Source organism: Papilio machaon, chromosome Z, assembly GCF_912999745.1.
Source record: "Papilio machaon chromosome Z, ilPapMach1.1, whole genome shotgun sequence".
Classification (NCBI taxonomy): Eukaryota; Metazoa; Arthropoda; class Insecta; order Lepidoptera; family Papilionidae; genus Papilio; species Papilio machaon.
The window spans coordinates 8,179,068-8,203,321 of record NC_060016.1 but is presented as its reverse complement, the minus strand read 5'-3'; the positions used below and the strand labels follow the sequence as shown (position 1 = coordinate 8,203,321).

General features: G+C 33.5%; 2 protein-coding genes across 5 annotated transcripts in view; both read right to left on the bottom strand.

Annotated features, from left to right (window-relative positions):
• Positions 1-1,799: 1,799 nt before the first annotated feature.
• LOC106717262 (peptidoglycan-recognition protein 1) lies at positions 1,800-12,575 on the bottom strand. Of its 3 annotated transcripts, XM_014511057.2 has the most exons (6): positions 12,207-12,572; positions 9,551-9,709; positions 6,089-6,250; positions 3,489-3,690; positions 2,949-3,061; positions 1,800-2,606 (listed from the first exon to the last, which is right to left on the bottom strand). In XM_014511057.2, the coding sequence occupies exons 1-6, from the start codon at positions 12,415-12,417 to the stop codon at positions 2,332-2,334; spliced, it is 1,122 nt and encodes a 373-aa protein (XP_014366543.2). In that variant the 5' UTR covers positions 12,418-12,572; the 3' UTR covers positions 1,800-2,331. The 3 variants fall into 3 exon arrangements, with proteins under 3 accessions (XP_014366543.2, XP_014366544.2, XP_014366545.2); XM_014511058.2 differs by lacking the exon at positions 9,551-9,709 and having other exon boundaries at positions 1,801-2,606; positions 12,207-12,568; XM_014511059.2 differs by lacking the exons at positions 1,800-2,606; positions 2,949-3,061; positions 3,489-3,690; positions 6,089-6,250 and adding an exon at positions 8,341-9,119 and having other exon boundaries at positions 12,207-12,575.
• Positions 12,576-15,468: 2,893 nt separating this feature from the next.
• The window catches only part of LOC106717275 (UNC93-like protein), a 67,336-nt gene continuing 58,550 nt past the window's right edge, over positions 15,469-24,254 (bottom strand). For both annotated transcript variants that reach the window (XM_014511080.2, XM_014511081.2), the window contains 6 exons: positions 23,176-23,860; positions 22,779-22,995; positions 22,089-22,254; positions 20,576-20,843; positions 16,486-16,682; positions 15,469-16,303 (listed from right to left, as the gene is read on the bottom strand). In XM_014511080.2, coding sequence (XP_014366566.1) covers positions 16,181-16,303; positions 16,486-16,682; positions 20,576-20,843; positions 22,089-22,254; positions 22,779-22,995; positions 23,176-23,839 — 1,635 coding nt within the window. In that variant the 5' untranslated portion in view covers positions 23,840-23,860 and the 3' untranslated portion in view covers positions 15,469-16,180. The remainder of the gene's footprint in view (positions 16,304-16,485; positions 16,683-20,575; positions 20,844-22,088; positions 22,255-22,778; positions 22,996-23,175; positions 23,861-24,254) is intronic.

Below are 24,254 nucleotides of genomic sequence, written 5' to 3'. Positions count from 1 at the left end.
TCAAGGAGCGTTTTGGTAAATAATTGTAGGAGCTGTGGCTTACGGAACAAATAACATGGATTTATATTTACGTTTTTTCCTCATTTACTTTCAAATTTTTTGTAACTTCGATCTATTCATTTATGAGATTTGAAAATGGTAATTTCAGCGATTTAATTTGGTTTTTAAGAATTTCAATTTTGTTATTTCATATTGTATTATTATTGCCGCCATTTTGGAAAAATGTCACTTTTGGATTTTTTTTACCCCAGTCGTAGGTCAATACGACAAAAATGAAAAAAAAAAGACAAATAGCGTTAATCAAGAATAATCAATTACCAATTTTTTTTGTTAAAAAAAATTAAGGCGATTATAAAAAAAACACGCATATCGAATTTTACGTTTACGTTTTACGCCTATGTTTTTTTTTTATAAAACATTTTGTCAGAAACTGCTATTAGGTTTTTTGTTTAGTCAAAAAACGGCGGCAATGACAAGATATAACAAATTTGAAATACGGAAGAACCTATCGACATTAATAAAAATTCAAAACTTCTGGGAAACTTTCCAGGTATAACTGACTAATGCTTGGAAATGCAACTAAAAAAAACCCTTCAAATTATTGAAAAATAGTGAGAGTTTTAGCTAAAATGTTGTGTACGTATTGTAGATGTTATTGTCCATTGGTTTTGGCACTTGATTGAGAATGTGACGTGATGTAGGCTATTTGTCTGTTTGCATTGTCGGTACCATTGTTCGACATTCAGACAAGTACAAGCTTAAATTATAATCTCAAAGTGTAAAACTAAGGAGTTTTCGAAATTGTGGTTAATAATTCAGTGCCTAAAAGAACCTCTGAGAATGAGCAATAAACACCAATAATATTAATGTTGATAATAATAATTGTTCTTCAGAATAACAAACTTTGGAATGATCATAAAGTTATTTTTTCATTTCATTTCATTGATTGTGTTCACGAGACAATATCCATGCCAAATGTTTGTAAGCCCGTGTGTATTTGATTTTATTTTACCTTTCCTAAATTATTAATATTGCAATAAATATGATTTTTTTTATTTCTTTTGACTTCTTAGACTGCGTTAGTAATACATGTTATCTATGCCAAATGTACCCCCCCTAAAACTTTAATTTCTCTTACCTTTCAGAAATACAAACTTTGGAATAATCATAAGACTTTGTTTTTTTTTCAGTTCTTCCATTTTATAAGTCATGTCGACATCCTGTATATTTAAAATCATTAATAAAGTATTGTACACACCCACGATGTTGTACTTTGTGACCTTTTTTCAACGAGAAAGTGATCCCTGACTTGATAAATTTATCCATGACATTCGGACCTGGATAACTGGGTAACCTCTATAAGCGAGAGTCATTGTCCGAACCCAACAGTCGACCTCCATAAGAGAGAAAAAGGGTAAGAGAGAATGGTTTATAAGCGAGCATTATCCAGGTTCGAATGTATTCATACAAGCGCCTATTGTGTGGTTAATATGATGAATATAATATGGTGAGTATGATGACCATGAACAAAATAGCCTTGAATCACACTTAATTTTGAAATACCCTTCTAAAGGAAGACTAGAGACTTGTCTCGCGGCCAATATTGTTTGCACCATGATTGTAGTTCGGGATCTCCAGAGGAGGTACCGGATTGTTGTGCTTAAAAGATAAAAAATTGAGCCCTGTTATAAATGAGACCATTGCCGAATCATAAAATAAAATGTCATTAATTAGCAGAACTATATAAAAGCCAATTTATTCATGATAAAATTTATTAAATAAACATGTTACAAAACATTTATATAATTCGTAAATATAATTGCGTCAATTAGTCAGTGTTATTGTCAGTGAAACTTTAGTAACTCGCAGTCATTTCTCTCCTCTTATAGTTAATTTCGTATAATAAATATTAATAATAGTGTATTTGCAGCTGTAACATTTTGGTCGAAATTTTACTTGTAATTTTTTTTTACAAATATTAAAATAGTAAATTATTCTGATAAAATGGGTAAACTATATTAGATCATATGCAATATAATAGAATATTAGAATTTTTAGGTTAGAGTTATTCCAACAATACACTGTCTTACCGTGGGTTTCTGAGAACAAAATCTCCGCTTAAAACAATATTGAATCTCTTTTTTGTCAAAGATAATGACAGAGGTGACGACAGGTTTTATACAGAGATTTAGCTCTTAGAAACGGTGGGTCATGTTTTTATGTACTTTTTAATAGTTTTGCTACTACGGATAATACACAAATAAAACTAAATAGCTATCAAATTTCGTAATAATAAACTCCTTATATTGATAAAAAAGTACTAAATACTTTTTAACCAATTAATTGTTGCCGTGGTGGTAATCCGTGCATTTCTTCACAAGTCGAGTTACGCCACAGATTTACGTGTCCGTAATGGTCCCATTTTCGGATAGCGTTGTAAAGATTCGATCCCGGACTGGCAGTTAAATGTAGATCCTTAGCTCCAAGAACTACGTAATCCTCGGCCAGGTAACCAAGTTTGACGCCCTCCTCTAGAATCATCTTGGCTCTTTTTATTTGAAGATCGGTGACCCGAGAATGCACCGGTAACTCTTCTCTATAATCGCCTGCAAGAAAAAAAAACTTTTATTAAACAAATAAACAGCAGTACAGTAGAACAAAACCAGTGAGATTCAAAGATTTTAGTATCGTATGTAAGTCATATGAAAGCTACTCGTCAATAGATTATTTATTGCCTACTAGCTGTCGCCCGCGACTCTGTCCACGCGGAATTAAAAAATAAACGAAATAAGTAGCCTATGTGTTTTTCCAGATTATGTTCTACATCTGTGCAAAATTTAATTAGGATCTGGTTAGCCGTTTCGGATATACCTTCAAACATCCATCCATCCATTTAAACATTCGTATAATATTAGTACGATAGTATGTGAATTGCATAAATTTGTTACCAATGAAACCGAGGCCTAAAGAACAGCGGTTGTAGCCTAAGGTATGAGCTCCTTCAATACCCCAGCCTCGGCCTTCGTACACACGTCCATCGTTGCCGATGATAAAATTGTATCTGAAAAACCATAAGTATCTTCTAGACAAATTTCAAATGCCATGTGAAAAATTATAATTATGGGTAATGCTTATATTGTCGAAGGGATAAAGAAAACTTTCTAATAAATGCTTGAATAGGAAGACATTTTTATGATCTATGCAGGCCACACAAGTTCGTTTTTGTATGATGGACCTTGCGATATAACCCAGTTTCATATTACACATTACTACATTACAGTTACACACACATACGATACGGTTTACGTATAGGTTACGCAAAAGTTTTAAGCTGTAAAATTAAACCTATCGTTTGTGGCTCCCTTTACAGATTTATGTTTCTTTAACCTTTAATATAATTGGTTTAATTAAAGTAATGATAATTTTACATTCAATGAAACAAATAAATAGGAAACATTAATTTGGAAACAATGGCAGCTTAAACTTACGGGATGTCGTAGTGATACTGTGAGATGAACCAAGCCTGCATGTTGCGAAGCTCGGCCGCACAGAGAATGAATCGCTCACACCTCGGACTGACGGTGTGCTGAATCACCACCAGTTTCAGTGGATCGAAGAGCTTCGTTGTTCCGTTGTTCTCATACGGCTGTGCCAACCACATTTCTCGAGAAATGTTCCATTCGTGCGGCGCTGAAATAACAATCACCTTTAAATTCATCCGTCGTGACACATGTAATACAATTCTTTTTATAAATTACCAGCAGATTTTTGTTCTTTACTTATATTTCTGGTAACTATTTTAACTAAGTTTGTGCTAGTTGTGGTTCACGACAATAGCCGAATCGCGAATTTCGAACCTTCGATCATTTTATCGGATGTCCGTACCCTTAACCATTAAGCTATTGGCGCTTCAATACAGTATCTGTGATTTGAGATTTCCGATCTTTATAATTTTATTAATATTGAGTAGTGAGTTTTATCTGTTTTTTGTTAGTTTGTTGTTTTATAAGTTTCACGTAGAGGCAAAAACGGAATAATCTATCCAATCTTTCTAGTCACACTTAATAATGGTAATGTCAGGAACAAATATAAGAATGCACTGTAAAAGCTAAGAAAGACAAAAGCTAAAATCACGATGTTTTCAAATAAGTTTGGTTTTGTTATCTTAAGATATAGTTTTTTTTGAAGATCTTCTCATTTTCATTTCAACTGGAACATATTTAAGAAGTCACAGATGCAAAATATGAAACATTGATTGATAAACAGCTTCAACAATGCAGAAATTTAATGCTCTATGTTACGCTACAATAAGTTAATGCTTGAAGAAGTCACCTCGGAGGATTAACGTAGGGAGATGCTTATAAGTTACGCAGAAAGTTCTAGCTTACGTAAGCCGCCTGGTTTCACGTCGAGACCTTTGTCTTCTACGTCATTTCACGCATTAATCGTTTCTTTAAAAGCTAATTAAAAGCAGGATAAAAAATTTGATTTCTTTCGTTTCGAACTTAACGATAAGCAACATTTTTAAAGTATCTTTGTACATTAAGTTGTTTAAACTTTTGTGTGACATTATAATATATTTAGAACGGCTTAACTCTCTTATGATCTTCCGGTGACGGCACGACTAGTTTCGCACTCTCGCACTCCGTGTGAGACGCGACGCGACTGCGAAGATCTCAAAAATAAACACTCGCCCTGAAGATGGACCCCCGACGGGTCCGAAACTAGTCGGTGCCATCACCGGACGATCATACGTATGTAAGTTAAGCCGATCTTAATTAATTTAATTTACCCCTGTACAGTTTTTTTTTTTAATCAGGGACTGGTCGAATTTTTTGTATTCATGTTCTTACCCGAGCGAAGTGGGCGGGTTCATGGTATGTGATAATTTTATTTTCATAAATAAGTTTTATCGCATCGTCTGGTCTACGAAACGTTATCTAATCTGTTATCATTAATGCATTAAATTGATAGCATTTATTTTTGCAATTCTTATTTATTTTTAGCGATAACCGAGAGACAATGCGTTTTCCTAAATTAAGTTTATTTCCCTTTGCTAGTTAAAATTTAATGCGCAATTGTCTGTATATAAATAACTGACTAGTTTAGTCGCTGTAGCATATATAAAGTGTAACCGTCAATGGTCATATGCACTAATTGTAGGTTATCTGTTGTTGAGCCATGAAGATAGCTGTTAAACTAGAACAAACTTTATTATTTCAAACGATCATTATCAGAATTAAATCAAATTGTTAAATATAATTTTATTTCGAATGTTACTGATAAAATTATAGTTAAGTTTTGTTTTTTATCGCATAATTATCAACCAATAGAATCTTTGAAATAGGTTTGGAATTTTGCGTAATGTTTTTAGAACGGCGATTTTATTTATGTGTAAATTTTGCTCTAGTCCACTAATTATGGACCGTGTTTTTCTTATACCGCATGCTATACAAGTTATTCTTTTCCATATACTCAACAATAAAATAAAAAACATATATCTAATTTTGTCCTTCATCCTACTCATAATTAGTTGTTGCTGTTGTACGCTGTTATCTGTGATGTATTTGTTCACTTGTAAAGATTTAAAAAATCTATCTAGACTAGTAAATATGCTAAGTAATCGATTATGTGCTCGTTTTTACCTTATCTTTAAAAATTAGTACATTTTTCCTGATAAGGTCGCTTGCTGATAAATAAATATGCACTTTTCTTAAAATAAAATTTGCGCTGTTTACAATACGGCTACGGTTTCTCCGGCTTTACGGACAATAATCAGTCCGTAAAGCCGGAGAGGGGGGAGGAATAACCCGGTATGTGAGGTTGTGTAATTTGCAGACCTTTAGTCCCCTTTCTGTCCAGCGCCCTGGACAGAAGTCCAATCGCGCCCTACTCTAACGCCAGCCCTGCATAGAGAACTATATTAAATGTTGGATAACCTAAAAAGTATGTAGCTATTGGTACTGTTCCCTCTTTTAGGCTACTGTAGTAACTCATGTGCTCATAGAATCAAATAGTGTACATTTTCCTATTGCTCAATTCCTAAATATTTTCAATCAGAAAGTTAGAGGTCAGGAAAAAAACTTACCAACGTCAGTTATATCGTCGGTGGTGTTTTTGGCAAGTACAGTGAAGTATACAATGAGGCCGATGCACACGAATAGAACTAGGAGAGCAGCGAGACACGACAGTCTCTCCGCACGAGAACTGTTCTTGATGATGTGCCACACGTAAACAGGAAAGGGCATGTCTGTAACATTAACAATATCTGTATTATTCTTTATAGAAACTTCGAGAATATTTTTAAGACCTACATAGATATAATGAGATTGTTTAATTTTAAATGAAACTTACTTTAGTGTACGTAAACAAAAAAGCGATACACTAGTGATGAGGTACGTTTGGAATGATTTTGTACGGTTTGGTATTTGGCCACGAAACTTCTTACTCTGTTGTCTAAAAGATGCCTGCCATTTGCCCACTTATAAATTTTTTTAAATGAAAGTTTTGTATTTATTTATTTACTGTGCGCTTTATTCTGCGAATCTTATCGTAAAACAATATTTACCTGATGGCAATATGAATTCTCATAGGAGATAACAATTGACCGCTTTACAGTACGTAGAATTGAAATAGAGATAATCTGAAGAGTAATGTAGACTTAACGCACTCTAAGAGAGATAATTAATACTATAATTTGTCTTTAATTTCGTATATCATAACTGTAAGATTTCATTGTCGCAATGCTTGCATAAAAATAGACTGATTTTACAGCTATGACGTCACAATATGGCGCGGGTACAAGCAAATTGTTATTCGTAATTAAATGTACGCTAGACATTTAATAACAAATAACTCACAGTTTTTAATTGATCTAACTTAATGTAAATTTGGACATTATTTAAGTTTATTACTGACCAATTAGTACATCTCAAGACGTTTAATGTCATCTTATTGAAACAAAACGTTATAAATGTCGTGAGTATAAAAAAACAACGGGAAGTTAAATCAGGAAAACCCAATCACTTAGTCACTAGTCGTTATTACGTCAACATTGCGCGCTTTGAAATGAATAAATCCGTTTTTATATCAAACTGTGAAATTACTACCAAAAAAATTGTATGAAAACCTATTTTTATCTCGTTCTTTAGACAAAGAGAGTGATGACTGCATGATATACGGTAGAGTAAATCCACAGCGTTATAACTTTGAAAGTTATAGTTGAAGGGGGAAACCCAGGAACAGAGAACGTCCATGGCGCAGTTCTTAAACTGTGGACCAGACCGGAATAAAATCTATACGTACAGGTTCGATCCCCGCCACGTACAAATGTTTTTTCGATTTTCGTATTTCATATGTACATTTATCCGAAGTTCGTAAGTAGATGGAAAACATCGTGATGCAATCTGCACATTATCTGCGAAGAAATTTAAAGATATGTGTGAAGTCAACCAACCGGCACTGTGCCAGTGGTTGTCTAGCCATCCTAAGTTGGGTAGTCTCCGATCCTCACGGTAGGGACATGTATGTATGACAAGAAATAATGTATGAATATGCTTTAGAAATTATGGCGAAAGTATATTAACCTTTAAGGTTATCAGTTGGTTAGGTTTGTTGGGATTTATATAGTCAAGAATATCATTTGTTTTCATAAAAACAACATGGAAACTAGTACTTAGTATACCAGTTACATAAGACTTCTGGAATTAATTATACACAGACGAAGTCACGAGCACCATTTACTAAATATAAAGACTATAAATTCATAGTCGAAACTATGGAAAAAATTATTCATATGGAAATTATTATTACAAAAATTTAAGTTCTCGATTGCTCTTATAATGATATTTTTTTATTTTAATACCCAATTAAGTTACCGATGATATTTTAGTCATACTTCGTTAAAACCCTAGTCTTTTGTGTTAGAATATATTAATTAAATTAATGAATTAAGTGTAATTTTATGATTAATTTTTATCTTATGTATTTATAAATATAGATAAGTGTTTAACGAATAAAAAAAAGTACTCCACATTTTTTATTTCAATAATTTACATGTCACAGTTACTAATATCACATTATATATTGATTTCTATCAACTACATATAAGTCTATATAATATACAATTCATGCACAATTGTAAAATACTTTGTCCAATAAAAGCACGAATTACTTAACAAAAATATTTCCTAAAAAAATACAAGAAGACACATCAATTTTCACATAACAAAAAGGTAAAATACAACAACGCCTTGAATGGAAACGATGCATTACTTAATTATGTAATAATAAAATATGCATATATTATCTATATGCATTAAAATAGTCCTCCTGTGTTTAGTACATTTATTCTACACTCAATTGCCTTCAGCACTCAATCTCGTTTGTACTTCAAAAGGTTTAAATTCGAACGGGTATCTTAGATTTACTCATCCTTAAATTCTTACCCATACTCCGACGATGGTGTCCCTTGGTTTAAAAAGGCGGCACTGATAGCTTTATAAAAGGAACAAAGCTGATTCTAGTTTGTCCTATTTTACACATATATCTATTCAAAATATATTTTTTGTGATGATTTTATTCTTATCATCTGTTAAGACAACCACTTCTATTATAAGAATTCCAATTTTTGAATTTATCCATGTGAGCGAGCACGTGGCGCCCGGGAGAGACTGTGTCGGGCTGTACCTGGCATTGTGCATATAACGTGTAATCTGGCACAAGAACTCGTTCTTTTACGAGTACATCTAAGAGTATATTTAGATGATCAAATTGTTCCTGATTTGGTAATTCATTCACATAGTTGCCCATGAACATTATTGTGATGCTTTTCACGTTCCAAGAAGTCACCATCGCACCAAAAACATTCGCACCTCTGCCTTCGAATACAAAACCCTTGCCGCCTACGAGAAAGTTAGGGCCGATATCGTTCAATCCTCTGCGTAAGTGATCCTGTTGTATGACGAGCATCTGTTCTATGCATTCGTACATTTGTTCGCAGAAATTGGCAGCAGAGTGGCCGATGATAACATAAGATAGAGGTAAATCAAGAAAATCTATAGTGTAAGGCGGCATCGCTTGCCAGTCTCCGCGGCGCAGGTACCACGGCGCCTTCAAACCTAGCCAAAACAAAGTTACATCAGCTCCAATACTGCATAGAAATAAGAATCTACGACGGGGATATGAAATTTTAGCTATTAAGCTGTAAAATAGCAGAAAGTAGAAAGTACTTTTAGAAGTCACATAAAGTTAGGTACTACGTAATTATAAAATTGTCAAATTACAGCAACACAAAACATAACAGAAGATCTACAAAAGTAAATAAATGCAATTGATAAAGGAAACAAAAAAAAATGAAGGAAATCGATAAAACATAAAAATAGTAAAGCAAGCAAATAGTATATTAATTTGTTATTCTAGACCAGACCATCGAACTACCTCGTCAGAAACAGGTGGTTTTATAAGAAATAGATCCAGAAGAAACAAAGTTAATGGTATGAATGTTATACCAGAAACGGTTAGAAATTCAAAGGAAAATATAATAAATTACCTATATCTAGGCGACCCTGGGGCCTTGGCAGGGCGACGGCGACGAGGTAGATGACGAGGCCAGAAGCGACAAGAAAGGCCCAACACACGAAGACGGCCACGCTACAGCGCAGCCGACGGGCACCCTTAGGTGACACCAACTCTAGGCCCAGTAAGCGGCCTGAAACATTAAAAGGTCTACGCTAATATAGCGAACTTTATATAGGTATATGATTCTGAGGAAGAATAAGAATCGAATGACACCTGACTGAATTAACAATTAACTGAATCATTTCGACTACAATGGAATAAACGGAATCAACATACATAAACTCATACGAAGTTTGCAATCCCAATAAATATTATCGGTATATTTAATATCAATTACTAACGGCCTGTGACTTCGTTTGGAAATTAAATGTATTAAAACAACTGTAAATATAAATATATATCGTATATTTACATAAATTAAAACATTTTACAATAATATTTATTCATTGTAAATACGATTGAATTTATAATATTTTTAAACTTTTTTAGAACTCTTAATGAAACAAGTTTTATATCTAAGCTTGATGTACTTCTAATAAAGTTTTTAGTGTTCAGTGAAATTTCTCTATCCTTCATCCACTAACTTTGACTTATATTTTGGGTAATAATGTAATAAACATGATGGTAATCATCACAGCAAAATACGCACAGAAAATTATAAAATATTGTACGTTTTTAATTAAAAACAAATATTTACTGGCACGAAGTTAAAGGTACAGAAAAACCAAAGAAAGTATGGATGGATTGTGTGAAAGAGGATATGCGTAAGAAGGGGGTAAATTCAGATATGACGGCTGATAGAGATGTATGGAGGAGTAATACATACTGTGCCGACCCTCCATAGGGATAAGGTTGATGATGATATTGGCACGACATTATTTTGAATGTTCGTGTGATTCAAAACTGTTCTTAAATCGATGTGCTTGGTTTGAAAACCTTATAACCTTGATGAAGAGTTTTTGTCATAAAAAAGTTCGGTATGACGCAATGTAATCAAAACGCTTCGAAATTATACTTGACTTTGTCATTTCAATGAATGTAAGGGGGACAGTAATATGTTTATATACAAGTCTTCCGAATGTCAAAACCCATAGATATATGTGTTCGTAGCGTTAGTTTTTGAGAACGAAGACAAATTTAAGCTATTTTATAATCTTTGTTTTTACGATGTCAACAACAATAAAATATCATCATGTACATTGTACGGGTTGTTGAATATCCACAGAGTCGCAAAAATATTGTACACTAGCTGTCGCCTGCGACTCCGTCCGCGCGGCATTAAAAAAAACCTTTACAAGTAGCCTATGTGCTCTTCCAAACTATGTTCTATATTTGTGCTAAATTTCATCAAGAACTGTTCAGCCGTTCCTTAGATACCTTCAAACAAACATCCATATTTTTGGACTAATTAATTAATAAAGAAATAAAGATATTAGCACCCCAAAGTCCCTGATCGCCATGTTAGGGGAACTAGACGGTGGCATAGCGCCGCCATAATAAAAAAAAAAACAAACAACCATCCATCCAAACATTCGCATTTATAATATAGTAGTAGTATAGATTGCACGTATGTTTGTTTATTTAAATTCAAAATATTCATGTTTTGCTTTCTTTGCAGCATTATTAGGTGAAAGTTGGTGGTACTTCCACACAGTTGTAGGACGTACATCCTGATAGGTTTCTATCATCATCAGCTCATCAGCTAGGTTTCTATATGTTCGTATGATTAGTAGATTACCGGTGGATAAATTGCTAGTAAAAAGGTTTTTTGAAGAGTCTAGAGTACGACTCTTTTTGTTCTAATGCTAAGGTTTCAGTTGGTAAAGTACATTGATATGACTTTCACAGTTCTATTTATATAAAGCCAACAAAGTTACATTGTTGTCATAAATTGGAGTTTAATGACACAAATAAGATTATATATTTTATTACAGTGATAAGGGAAGCTATAGGTGTGAGTCTACATAAAGGAATTGCTAATTTATATTTGTTATCGACGTTAATCAGACACCAATGGTATTAAAGCGTTTCGAAATAACAGATAACGTTTGCTATGCACGAAAGAATTGAACGAAACTTCTTTGATTTCGTATTCTGTTTTTAAGATATGTATTTTTTTTGTCCTTATACGTATGAACATAAATACATGTCATACGTTGAGTTTTGAAATGAAGCAATATGTACTCGTAGTTAAAAACATTAAATGTTGCACTTAGATCCTGTTAAAAAGTTTTCGATGTCGTATTATGATGCACACTTCGCTTTAAGATTTGCGCAGCAGCGTTTTCCACGGAAAACAAATTGTAAACGTGTATAAGGAAATTCTCTAACACTAAAGGTCAATTTTATTAATAGTGTCTGGAATATTTAATGTGCATAAAACTTAAGCGCAAGCTAATAAAAAAATGTTTTACGCCAGCAAATTAGAAATACATTCAGATCGAAACTGTTTGTCGATTAATTAGTAGTATAAAGATTAGGTACGAGTATGTGATCCCAATAAACTCGACATTGTTACATTACAGTATAACATACACATAGCCATCAAACGAGACAAAGCTCGTCGAGTCTCGTTTCGCGCAACAGGAAAATACGTGCAAAAATTAATACTTGCAGAAAAGTCTCACCTTTAACCACCTCTGTGTTTTGTAGATTCTGCGTGACAGAAACGAATTTAGGGCCAATGTGGACGCGGGATGACTTTGTGACATTGAGATTAGCTATGGTCGGAGGCGTGGAGGCAGGGGCCAGTCCCTGGCCGTCCACCAGCACCACATCTGAGTTGGTGCTCGTGCGTCCGAGAGCATCGCTCGGTTGATCGTCCTTGGCTGTCCACATCACTACCACAAACAAACAAAAAAGTCCATGTAGTTCTGGCTTAAACCTCTGGACAACGTTTTCTTGCCGTTACCCCAACGCGACTGACTTGCTTCACGGACACAATGTGTAATGATAAAACGCAAAGTACTGACTCACACATCGCGAAACGTCTTTCATCTGTGTGCATAAGAGTTGAGTGATAACAACGTCGGTCGCAATTCATGTCGTATCTCTTTCGCACTCATTCGTGATGTGCATGCGTCGAAATATGACTGACTACCAAGTCAGCAATGATAGCTCCGAAACTTTATGTGCTTACCAATTTATTATTGCGAATTATACGTTCGCTTCATTAGTGTACACTTAAAGGATAGTGCATTTTTTGCTTTAAGATTTCTATTGCTTATTGATTTCAGTAATTTCATTAATTTTATCTTCTAGTAATTTGGTTTGCAAGTCCTACGATTTTGTGGATGACTTTTCAGTCATGGATCGACTTCGCTCGGTCTCCTTTGATTTGTTTTATTGAATCTATTTTGATGCTAGAAGTGTGTATGTGACAGTTTGCTTTGTGGTATTATGGTAAAGCTGTTTATTATTAATGATGGACCACAGGATCCGAGAAGAGTAGAAATTCGTATAAATTTTGTACGGGATATTTTTACAATAAAAATACATACATTGATCAAAACAATTTTTTTATTTTTATCACAAGGTCTTACAATAGCATAATAAAGTAACAGTTTAGTAGCACACTTCCTTTTTCAACTACTAAGATTACTAGCTACTAGTAAAATTATTAATTAAATGAAAATAAACTAAAATTAATATAGTAGCCTTATGGATATATAATTAACCTCTACGTAAAGTTTGACATAACGCTCACATCTTTAAAACTTTAATCAATTGAATTTTAATATGGTGGTGGTAAAGGTATAATGCTATTCAAACTTTATGGTGGCTCGCAGTTTTATACGAGACTGCAAACAACACAATTTTACGTGCGCGGATCCTAAAGTAATGCGGTTGTACCCACCTGTAAAGACATGCGCTCCCACCTTACTTACAGGCCATCGTAAACATTGAATGTTTTAACGTAGATCTTTAAGAATTAAGAAATTGCAATGTTTGAGATGCAAAGCTTCCATATTTAACGTAAGTCTTTTCTATCTAATACAATGTGAGACGAATGCAATAATCACGCTAATATAGCAATATAATATGCTTTAAATAAAATTAAAAGCTATAATCATGGTATATGTGATGGTAATAATAATGTTTTAATGTAAAAATATATGCTATCAGATAATATTTTACATTTTTTCTATTGGCATTTAATAAATAAAAGGAACAGAAGCAGAAAAGTAAAATAAAAAAGAAACAAGAACAGGAAAATGTGTGTAATGATATGTATAGATAATTAATAAAATAAACTACAAGTTTTTATTATTTACTATTTAATAGTTTTTTTTTAAATTGTTTGTTTTAATGTTAACAACTCTCGTTGTACGGCTGTAAGCACGGTGTTGGAAGGAAGTATCAAAATATAAAACATAGATATTGAATAAAATAAAATATTGAAAAATAATATCTTTGAAAATTACCATAGAGGTTTTATGTAGGCCAAATATAAAATTATTTTTATGTCTACTCATTATTGTGTTGAAACATAGCAATGTTTAATCACACATTTACAATTTATATGTGTACATATATATAAACAAATATGAATTATTTGTACATATGTACACATATATAAAAGGTAAAATACCTTACACTATTTATATTGAATCATTTGATCAATTCTTAAATAAGGAATGGATTTTCTATTATATATGTTACTAAACAAAAATAACAGAACTGTTTGTACGAAAAATAACTACATTCATGTTTATTTTATTGAATATTAACCGTTTGTTCCTGAGGCTGAAATCTCTGTATAAAACATATCGTTATCCCTGTCATTATCTATGAAAAAAAACAGAGATATCAATATGTTTTGAACTGGGATTTTTATCATAGAAACCCACGGTAAAACAACTGTTATATAGTAGTGAAAACTGTTTTAAAATAGTTGCACTTTTTTCAAATATTATAAAAGTGAAATATAGTATATACTTAGTATATGATATACTTTTTTTTTTTACAAAATTTCGATAGTTAAATAAATAGAACAGAAAAGTAACAAGAAAATAGCTGTAACAATATATTCTTTATAATTAAATGATTATAATAAAAAAAAAAACTGTTACAACTAACCCTATAGTATTGATTCATAATCTACTATTCGTTAGATATCACATTTCAAATAACATATAGTAATGCCAATCTAACTTTACATTGCTTAAAGAATTTTAGAATATATAAATGTCCCTTAAAATGACTATAACGTTATGACAATAACATCAGAAATTTAAGCAATCGAGGGTACGCAAGGACTTCTATCCGACAAACTTATTCGGCCTGGTACACTCTTTATAAATAAGTTGGCGATTCCTTGGAAATTACAGCTTTTGCTTCGTTCCGGTTTAAATGTGCCTATTGAAGTTATGTTACGTGACAGTTAATTCTATATACCGACCAGGTGGGCATACGTCAAACGAAATTGAGACAGCACACTAGCGCCCTCCTGTCACTTGGAAAAGTTCCAAAAGATACTTTTCGTACTGTAGCTGTCATGTTTTTTTTCTTTCATGCCATTTTCTATGGAGGTTTTATATAACTTCTGACAACAAATCGAGACTAGCGCCTCTCGAACCGGCTCAGATACAAAAAAGGATATTTGACTATATACAGTACGAAATGAATCTTGTTACATATTTGTTTCAGGGGTCGCTATTGAGCTATTTCAATTTAGTTTCAATTGTTGCCACAGGATTAGATCAGATAATTGTCAGATATCTCTTTATACAAACATATGGTCATCCCTGTCATTATCCTTGACAAAACAGAGATAACAATATGTTTGAAACTAATATTTTGGTCTTAGAAACCCACGGTATAAATGATTAACTGCAACTAATTAATACCAAAAGTTTTGCACAAAAATATTGTTATGACCAACGTAGGAATTGAAACATTTCAAGGAAATAATTAAATTTCCTCATAGGGAAATAAGTAGAGAAACAGTAAAGTTAAAGGCCATTGAGCCAAATAAAAGACAAAGAAAGTAATTACTATTGAAATAATTATAAATACAGATGTTCAGTAAATTAATATTCATATTGGTCATGTCAGTTAATATCCGTGTCTCAAAGTAAATACGTTTCGAATAGTGAATGCTGTGAGATTGATCTTATAGTTAGAACTTGTTTCCTTTATTCAGATCTAAAATAAGCGCTACTTTTATAACATTTAATCAATCGATAAATATTATAAGTGTAATAATGCTCAGACAATGCAATCATTGGTCTCTTAGTTTTTTCCTTACCGTCTACGATGATTTAAGAAAAAAAATTACATTAGTATTAACGATTTGGACCCGAAGATTTTCAATATGTTTATACTTATAAGAACTGGAATGAACATGATAAGGGAACGTTTGTACTTGTCAAGTCTTTACTTTACTCACTTAATTCGGCATTCAAATACTAAACTATCGGATACATATATATGTAATATATAAATAGAATTAATTAATTGAGATTACAAATATATTTTTTCTGTTCATTTTGTACCTAACGAAATTGATGTATGGCAATTTTGTATTTTACGCTTCGTTGCGCAAACCATCATTGACGGAGATCATTCTTGAAACCGTAAACGATAGGATTAAGGTGATCTACAGATGGGTGATTATGATTTCGTCGTCAATCTCATCCTTCTCGTCATCTTCCTCTGGTGGCTGCATCGCGGCATCGGCGGCGGCCGCCGGGTTCTCCGCAATCGCCTTGAGACGAAGAGCCTGAAATAAAATATACATTATTAAACAAATTATTACCTAAGCCGGTATGAAATCTACATTGAAGATTTACGACAACTATTCATCTATATGTTTGTATGAATAAATCCAAGTTTTTGAATGTTATATTCCTAATACATAGGTTAATACGTGTAATTTTAAGTTAGAAAGATATATTGTCGTACCTTTCTCTTGTGCAGTATTTCAACAACCATGTATCCAAGGAATCCAATGAGCAAAACGACCATCATAACATATAGCTTCATTCTGGCACATAAGTGAGTGGAGTACGCATAGGCGACAACGAAGCCAGCACTCTCCCATAGCCTGTAGTTAGAGAACGCCGCTTCCTTATTCCGTCTAAACAGTACTCCATACAGGCCTGAAATAAAAATATATATATTTAAAAACAAGCAATAAAAATGTTATGTTAATACGTGAAGAGAGAACTTTCTAAATCTTTTTAAAGAAATTGCGTTAAGGAATGAACGTGAAAGACACATTTACATTGAATGGACGAGCCGCGTAAAGCTATTTTTAATCAAAAATTACGAGTAAATCTTAGAAGTAAAGTCATTAACCTTATAGGTTTTATCATTTCGTAAGTTGATTTCTTTGTGAAACAATTGTACTGTAGTGTGAAGAGAATAACTTGATGACAAAAACAGGTTTTGTTATACCACGTTTTGTTCTACAACATAAAACGTTGATATCTCAGTTTTTAAAGGTGAATGAGTTGTATGAAAATATGCTTTTATTAATGTTTTCGATCAGTGAAAACGTACACTTATATTATTAAAATATATTGAATTATCGACATCAGTTCAACTAAACAATAGCCTGTCGTAGCTCAAAAATCCGGACACTTAGTAAGCTGTAAAAATATTTTTAGCCCTCACATTTAAATATAAAGATATTGTCATAGCTTAAAGAGTGAAATTTAAATATGAATTACATTAGGTTTAGACATAGAGATATACTAAAAAAAATAAAATCAAACACCTACATAGATGGCACTCTTGTAAGAAAAAGAGAATGGTAGAGAAAATACTTTTTTAGTGTTCTTCGCCATAATAATCTAATTTTCTATCCTCTCTAAGTCTAGTAGCACTAGGCGCTGATATATCATTCAATCAAATTGATTCGGTTGAAACTTAATTTGAAATAATTATTAAGTAAAAATAATGAGATTTTTTACAATCTTCGATTAGATAAAACGAGATTATAGTTAAGTAAGAAGGTTATCTATGCAAATGGATGATAAATTAAACTCATTAAAGTTAACTTGGAAAGCTTGAGACTGTTATTAATAGCTTAGAGCGAGCTTACATGCGACTAAGTACTTTTATTAGTTTCTATATATATAAGTAGGTTTTATGTCCCCGATAAGAAATAGCCATCGTGATATTGAGTTTATTATAGCTATTCACCGGCGATACGTACTCAGATATGCCAATTTATAAAATTCTTCGGAACATAAACTGTGTAATATTTATTTTTTTCAATGCTTCAGGAGAAAGTTAAGTCATTATATTGTTATTGGTCTTTGAATGTGAAACCTCAATTTGATTTAATTTTTTCATTGGACACTTTATATTAATATTGTAAACTGTTATATAAAATATCTTATACGGTAAAACAGTACACTTTCATCATCAACTCACTATACTAGGCCATAGTCAACCACGCTGGCCCAGTGCGGTTCGGTTGACTTCACACATATCATTGAATTTCTTCTCAGATATGTATCCTTATGTATGTACATTTATCCGACGTTCCTACACCGTAAGAACGTCGGATAAATGTACATATGTAAATCGAAAATCAGTTTGATACATGGCGGGATTCGAACCCAGGACCTGCAGATTGCAAGTGAACTGTTTAATCCCTGAGCCACCGACGCCTCTAAGTACATGTTACGTAAATTAAATAGTTGTAGAAAATTACATAAAACTAGCACAAATTCAATGATATAATGTGATGACTATATAATTAATGAGCCCATTACTTATATTTTAGATTTATTCAACATTCGTAACTCAGTATGATATATTTATTACTATAAATTAGTCGGTACAGGCATGTAGACAAAATTATAATAACAACAGTTCAACGCCTAACTGACCACTTGTAGTCGGTACCGACTGCTTGAGCCGTTTGTATGTGACTGTTTTAGTACCAACCGAATCAAGTAGTAAATTTGAACCTTTTATTAAATTCCGAATATGAAAGAAAGAGTTCGATGTGTGAGAAATGTAATTTAAGTCATTTAAGAATTTTGATGTTGTTGCCTATCTAGATTGCGGTTATTTGTCATCTTTACGATATGGTGTGTAATTATTCCACTCAACATGTAAATGTGCATCGAGCGTGTAATTTTTAATCGTATTATATGTAATATATTATTTTTAATATTTTTTAAAGCATTGTACATATATTGTTGATGGTTATTAATCTTTTTTTCACCGCACGTAAGTTGAGCTCCATCCAAGTTCGAACAATAACCAGATCGGAAATTTTAAAAATTAGATTTAAGGATACTTAAAACATATAATACGAGTATATAATAATTATTCGATATTCCGATACAAACAAATGAATTAGCTTTTATCAATTTTAACAAGTTTAACCTAAGTATTTTCTTACATAAAGAAACCTTCCAAGGATCTATCAATACATTAGCATAACTGTCTATTTGGAACTGGGGATGTTAAAATTTTGTCCCGATTCTACTTTACCAGCCTTATGGTCTATTATGATACCAGATGTGAGGGTGCGGTATACCGATTTGGCTTTCGTGAACCAAATTCTTAAACAAGCCTTGAGAGACAATATTATGATTCAAAAATACTAGAATAGTGCAGTTATTTTTGAAAATAAGTCGGTGAATAAAATATTATTGTAGAGGTGAAGAAGCGATAAACTTAAAAATTACAGATAAATGCTATTGTTGTATATCTAGTTAATGTGTAGGTCTAAGTTAAGGGCTGTAACTAGTTTTGTCTGAGTCAGAAATTAATAGCTGAAACCTGTTTTACAGGTGGAAGGCAAAGGCGCAACTTCGTCTAGCTTAGATAACATTCTAGCTGGGACGGTTAGGGAAAGACGATGAGAAATTCTATTTATAAACCAGGTCTTTTTGCTTTTTATGAGTTAAAAATAAGAATCCAGTCTATTGGATGGCAATCAGAAGTGATTCATTGTGTACTTAAGTATCAAGCGAGGAAAAGATAAAAAGATCAAATATGTATGTACAAAGTAACGAATGATTTACAAGAGAGGTCATGTCTTTTATTGACATACTGAAATGTACTCCAATGTAACATATACTTTCAAGCACAATATGATAAATTCTAAAATCAATAATCACTAAATTTTTTAATTTTCCAAACGGATTTATACTATCTAGATTGTTGAAATACTCAAAAAGAGTGGTATTAAAGAACCTGAAACCGACGTGCATGTATGTATGTAGAAGAAGTTACAGAGATATGTCAGGATCACGTCATACGGAGGTCCGTAGTATCTGCCTACCCCATAGGGTTACGGGTATGAATTTTGTTGTTTAATTTTCATTTCGTTCTTAATCAATGTAAGCCATTTATTTAATTAATAAGATGTTTAACGTACTGTAACGGATAAATCTAGTTCCCACGTTTACACTGTAATTGTTCACGCACACATGTATGGCTTATTAGCTACTTTAAAATCGACAAAAATACGCCTATTTTCAACAATTCGGTTATTGCTGGTTTACAGTGACACCATTAAGTGAGTGAACAACGAAGCTAGAAGTTGGAGCCGTTGTTTAATTAAACAAGTATGTTAAAGTCAACGAGAAAAATTGGTGCAGATAACAAAGGAATTACTGACATGGCTTAAGATTATTTATTCGCTTCGAAATTTCATGAATTTTATGTATTATTGAGATCTCGAGGAGTGATTCGAAGGTAGTTATTGGGTTAAGCGAATGTCCGGTCGCGACGGACGACCTCCGTAAGCGAGAATATCGGGTTCGAGAGACTCATGTTTATCCAGGTCGGACTGTAGTATATAAAAATTTATTTTCGTTTTTAAAATCTGTGCTCCAATCTACTCGCCATTGACACGAATTGGAGGTGTTTCAACGTGGATGTTAAATGGAATTGTTTTGTTAAACGCGGTTAGATTTTCACACCTGATCAAATAAATTGGAGCCCGGTAGTGTACATGCACTAGTGTACCTAAAATGTTATTTGCCGATATAAAAACAAAAGTGATCGTATTTAAACTTACCATTGATTTGGGTTTGCCAAACAGCATCACCAACTCCCCATAGTCCGGATATTACGAAGAAAACGGTGGGTGATTCAGGATTAGGTCTCCATATCAGAAGCCATACGATCAATCCGAGATGAAGAGCTGCACCCATGAACAGTATGGGGAATCGTCCGATGAACTTCATGGCTGATCCGAAGAGCAGAGAACAGATTGCGTTGACAACTCCGAAGCAGATCATCACGTATCCGATAGACCGAATGCCAAGAGCACACGAGACGTAAGCCTGAAAGAAATTATTTTTTAAATAAAGTTGATATGATTAAGAAGGGAGTGACGATTGAAATGACGAATGGAGGACAAAAATCTGGTGCGTGATAAAGTAGAATAAGTACAGGGAACTCGGTGGAAAGGGCAGTATTTACGTTCAGATGTCAGCAAATTTTCGTTTTGGAATTGTGGAAATACTTATTTAAAATTTTGGTAAGTGTAAAAGCAACAATATAATTTGTGTTTATTACATAATGAAGGACGATAGAATGTTATTATACGAACGTGAAGGTCATGTTATGTTAATAGACACGTCTAGTGATTTCACGACAATATCCTGTTAAAACAAGATTTTTTCAGAGCAAGCAAAGGCTTTGGTAGAATATTTAAAACGCTTTCAATGTCCTATTTTTATTCGATACGTAGTTCTGTAGTGAAATAATCAATTTGTTCTAACGGTCGGAGCTAAAGTGGAAATAAAAAAGTTTCTTGTTGAAGGAGTAAAAAAAACTAACGGCAAAGATAAATGTTTCGCAGATAATGAACTACAAAAAAATAGGCACGTGCTTGAGACGGGACTAAGATTTAAAAACATTTTATATCAGATGTAAAATAATTATTAGCTAGATACAGGTATTCCGTTGACATTAATATGATGCTTTTGCTTTAATATACCAGCGCAGCATACCGTAATATTAAGAAATGGATAACACTGTGTACACATCAATGTGAGGTTTAGTTATTGTTTTATCATTTACTAGCGACCCGCCCCGGCTTCGCACGGGTGCAATGCAAAATATACCTACTACAGAATAAATGCACAATTTATTTATGGTACTTAAATGGATAAGGATTAATGCTGTATTGTTTAAAATCACTTCGTAAAAGAATAAAAATGGTTATGCTGGGTTATCCCTAAGAGATAGACATATACCATCGCGGACTTTTTTGTTGAACTTTTTAAGGTGAACAATACTGTAGTACATTATTTTGGTCTATCTCGTAGGGTTCAGCCAGCGTTTGCAATATAAGCGCAAAAAACGTGCTTACTTACGACATCACATTAGAAAACTTTAAATTTATCAGTGTTTCTCTACTATATTATGCATTTATTATACATACAAACCTTCCTTAAGAATCACTCTATCTATTAAAAAAAAACCGCGTCAAAATCCGTTGCGTAGTTTTAAAGATCTAAGCATACATACGGACATACAGCGAAAGCGACTTTGTTTTATACTATGTATTGATAGACATCTACCTGAGTGAAGTCAGCGCCAATAAACGCTTGTTCCATTCCAATCCATAGTGTAATAGGTATAAGCAATTGTTGGTTGGGTTTCTTCAGTTGGTAAGCGGTCGCCGAGAGCAGTTGAATTCCTGTCAGTTCTCTGGAAGGATCCGAATTCCTCTGTTTTTCACCGTACCTAAATGTTCAAATAATTAATTTGTTTTTTTTTGCTGTGAATATGGTATTACTACACAATCACGTTTATAGTCACGTTTTTAACAGATAAATTATATCCAATGTTTATGTCAAGAAACAAAAAAAATATGCTGCTGTTTTTTTTAAGCAGAATTCGTTGAAAGCAATTATAAAAGTAAAACGTTCGCAAATTCATGATCCTAAGGTCGACCATTGACTCGAGTTAGAAGACGCGAGTGATCAAATCGCAACATTGAAAAAAAAAGAGTTGGTTTCTATGCCCATACAATGTCAATCAACGTAGGAATGGCGCTGTGCAAAAAATTGTCGAAACCAAACCACTTGAAAATGAGTTTGTGTAATTATCTATCGCAATTGGAATATATATTTTGTTTACATCTTATTTTCTTCCTTCCATACTTCAGGAATATGTATAATAGTAATTATAGCTTATTAACTTTATATTTGGGATATGGAAACAATCACTTTTTTTTCTTTATAATATTAGTGTAGGTGAAAATGTACCTGGACAAGGGATCAACAAGAACAGCAACCATGATGACGGCAACGACGACGCAAGCGAGGTATATGGCACTGATCTCATATATCTCACTGTCTGGCGGCCGGTGCAGGTTGCGGTTGTCATGGTGACCGCCGCCGATCATGCAGAAGTTGGCGCCACACGTCAATAACGTGTTAGACGTGTTCTGACTGTTGCCGCTGTGCACTCCGGATGAGAAAACTGCAACAAGATATTATGAAAATTAATTTCAAATATTAAATCTAAAAAAGTATTTCTATTGCTGGCATTCTACGAGTAGTTTGTTATCACAGTTATAAATTGAGGAGTTATTCTTGTGGAATTGAAACAAATAAACTCTAATAGTAATATCAAAAATCTTTGAATAGTCAAATAACTTACCCAAACTAGAAATGAGGTTGCCCCACAGTTCAGCGGTTTGCCATGCCAGGAAAAAGAATCCGAAGAATCGGACAATTATACCGTCTACTGCTTGATCTGTTAATTTAGCGTAGACACTACCAGCTTGAGTTAGATAGGTGGCCTTGGATGTCCACATAGGAGCTGCTCCTAAGCCAACTACAACCCCGGCAGGTACTAGGGTGTAGAAAGCTGGATAGAATTGCGCACCAATGTAAGGCGCGTAGCACATCATGGAAAGACATAGTGTCCACTTGACCGTGAGCCTTTTGATAAGAAATGTGGGAACGAAAATGCAGGAGACGACGAGCGCAGCGTAGATTGAGCTTAGCGACACTGTTCCAAGTCCGTCGGCAGCGTTGATAGATGATTGCAGATTAGCTGTTCCTTGGAAAGCTGTGAACTGTACCATGAAAGCAGCGCTTACGGCTGCAACGTTCTTCAGTATCCTCCATTTTTCGTTTCTCGATAGCTTAACCTTTCCAGAAGCGTACATATCTTCTTCAGTTGGCAGCGGTGGTGGCTTGACGATGTCATCGTTCGAGTCTCTGTCGTGTTGGTATGCATCGTTCTTGAATCCAGTTTTGTTAGTGTAATCCTTATCAGGGCGGGCGTCTTCGCAGCCGCCTCCGTGAGTAGCAGTCATTACGTGTTACCTCCTTTTGTCCTGGGGAAACAAAAAAAAAACTATTAATGAAAATTTCACACAAGGAAATCAAGGATTCGTATTGTTCAAGGTATTAAAATAATTATAAAACAGTAGTGCTTAATCAATTTCAAAATAAAAAGAATCGAGTTTATAAAATTGAACGGGGATATAAATGGAAACGTTTGTAAACAACAATTAAATCGTTCTGAAACGGAAAAGTCTGCAACCATCGTAAACAAATGTTGAATTTTGTTTCTACAAGAGTAACACATGTTTGTGTGCCGATGTTCATTTAGGAAGCTCTGTAACAATTTCCATTAGGTTCGCACCGCACGTCACAATGGCCTACACCGGCTGTGTACATACAGTGGCATTGTATTCGCGGCTCCACAAACCTTTTCGTCATGATATA

Bases quoted from the DNA above. Each gene is read 5' to 3' on its own strand.
- LOC106717262 (XM_014511057.2), bottom strand. From the start codon at position 12,417: ATGTGGACAGCCAAGGACGATCAACCGAGCGATGCTCTCGGACGCACG. The intron at 3,691-6,088 runs GTAAGTTTTTTT...TTGTTATTTCAG, and splicing joins CGACGATATAACTGACGTTG to CGCCGCACGAATGGAACATT. The intron at 2,607-2,948 runs GTAACAAATTTA...TTTTTCTTGCAG, and splicing joins TTTAGGCCTCGGTTTCATTG to GCGATTATAGAGAAGAGTTA.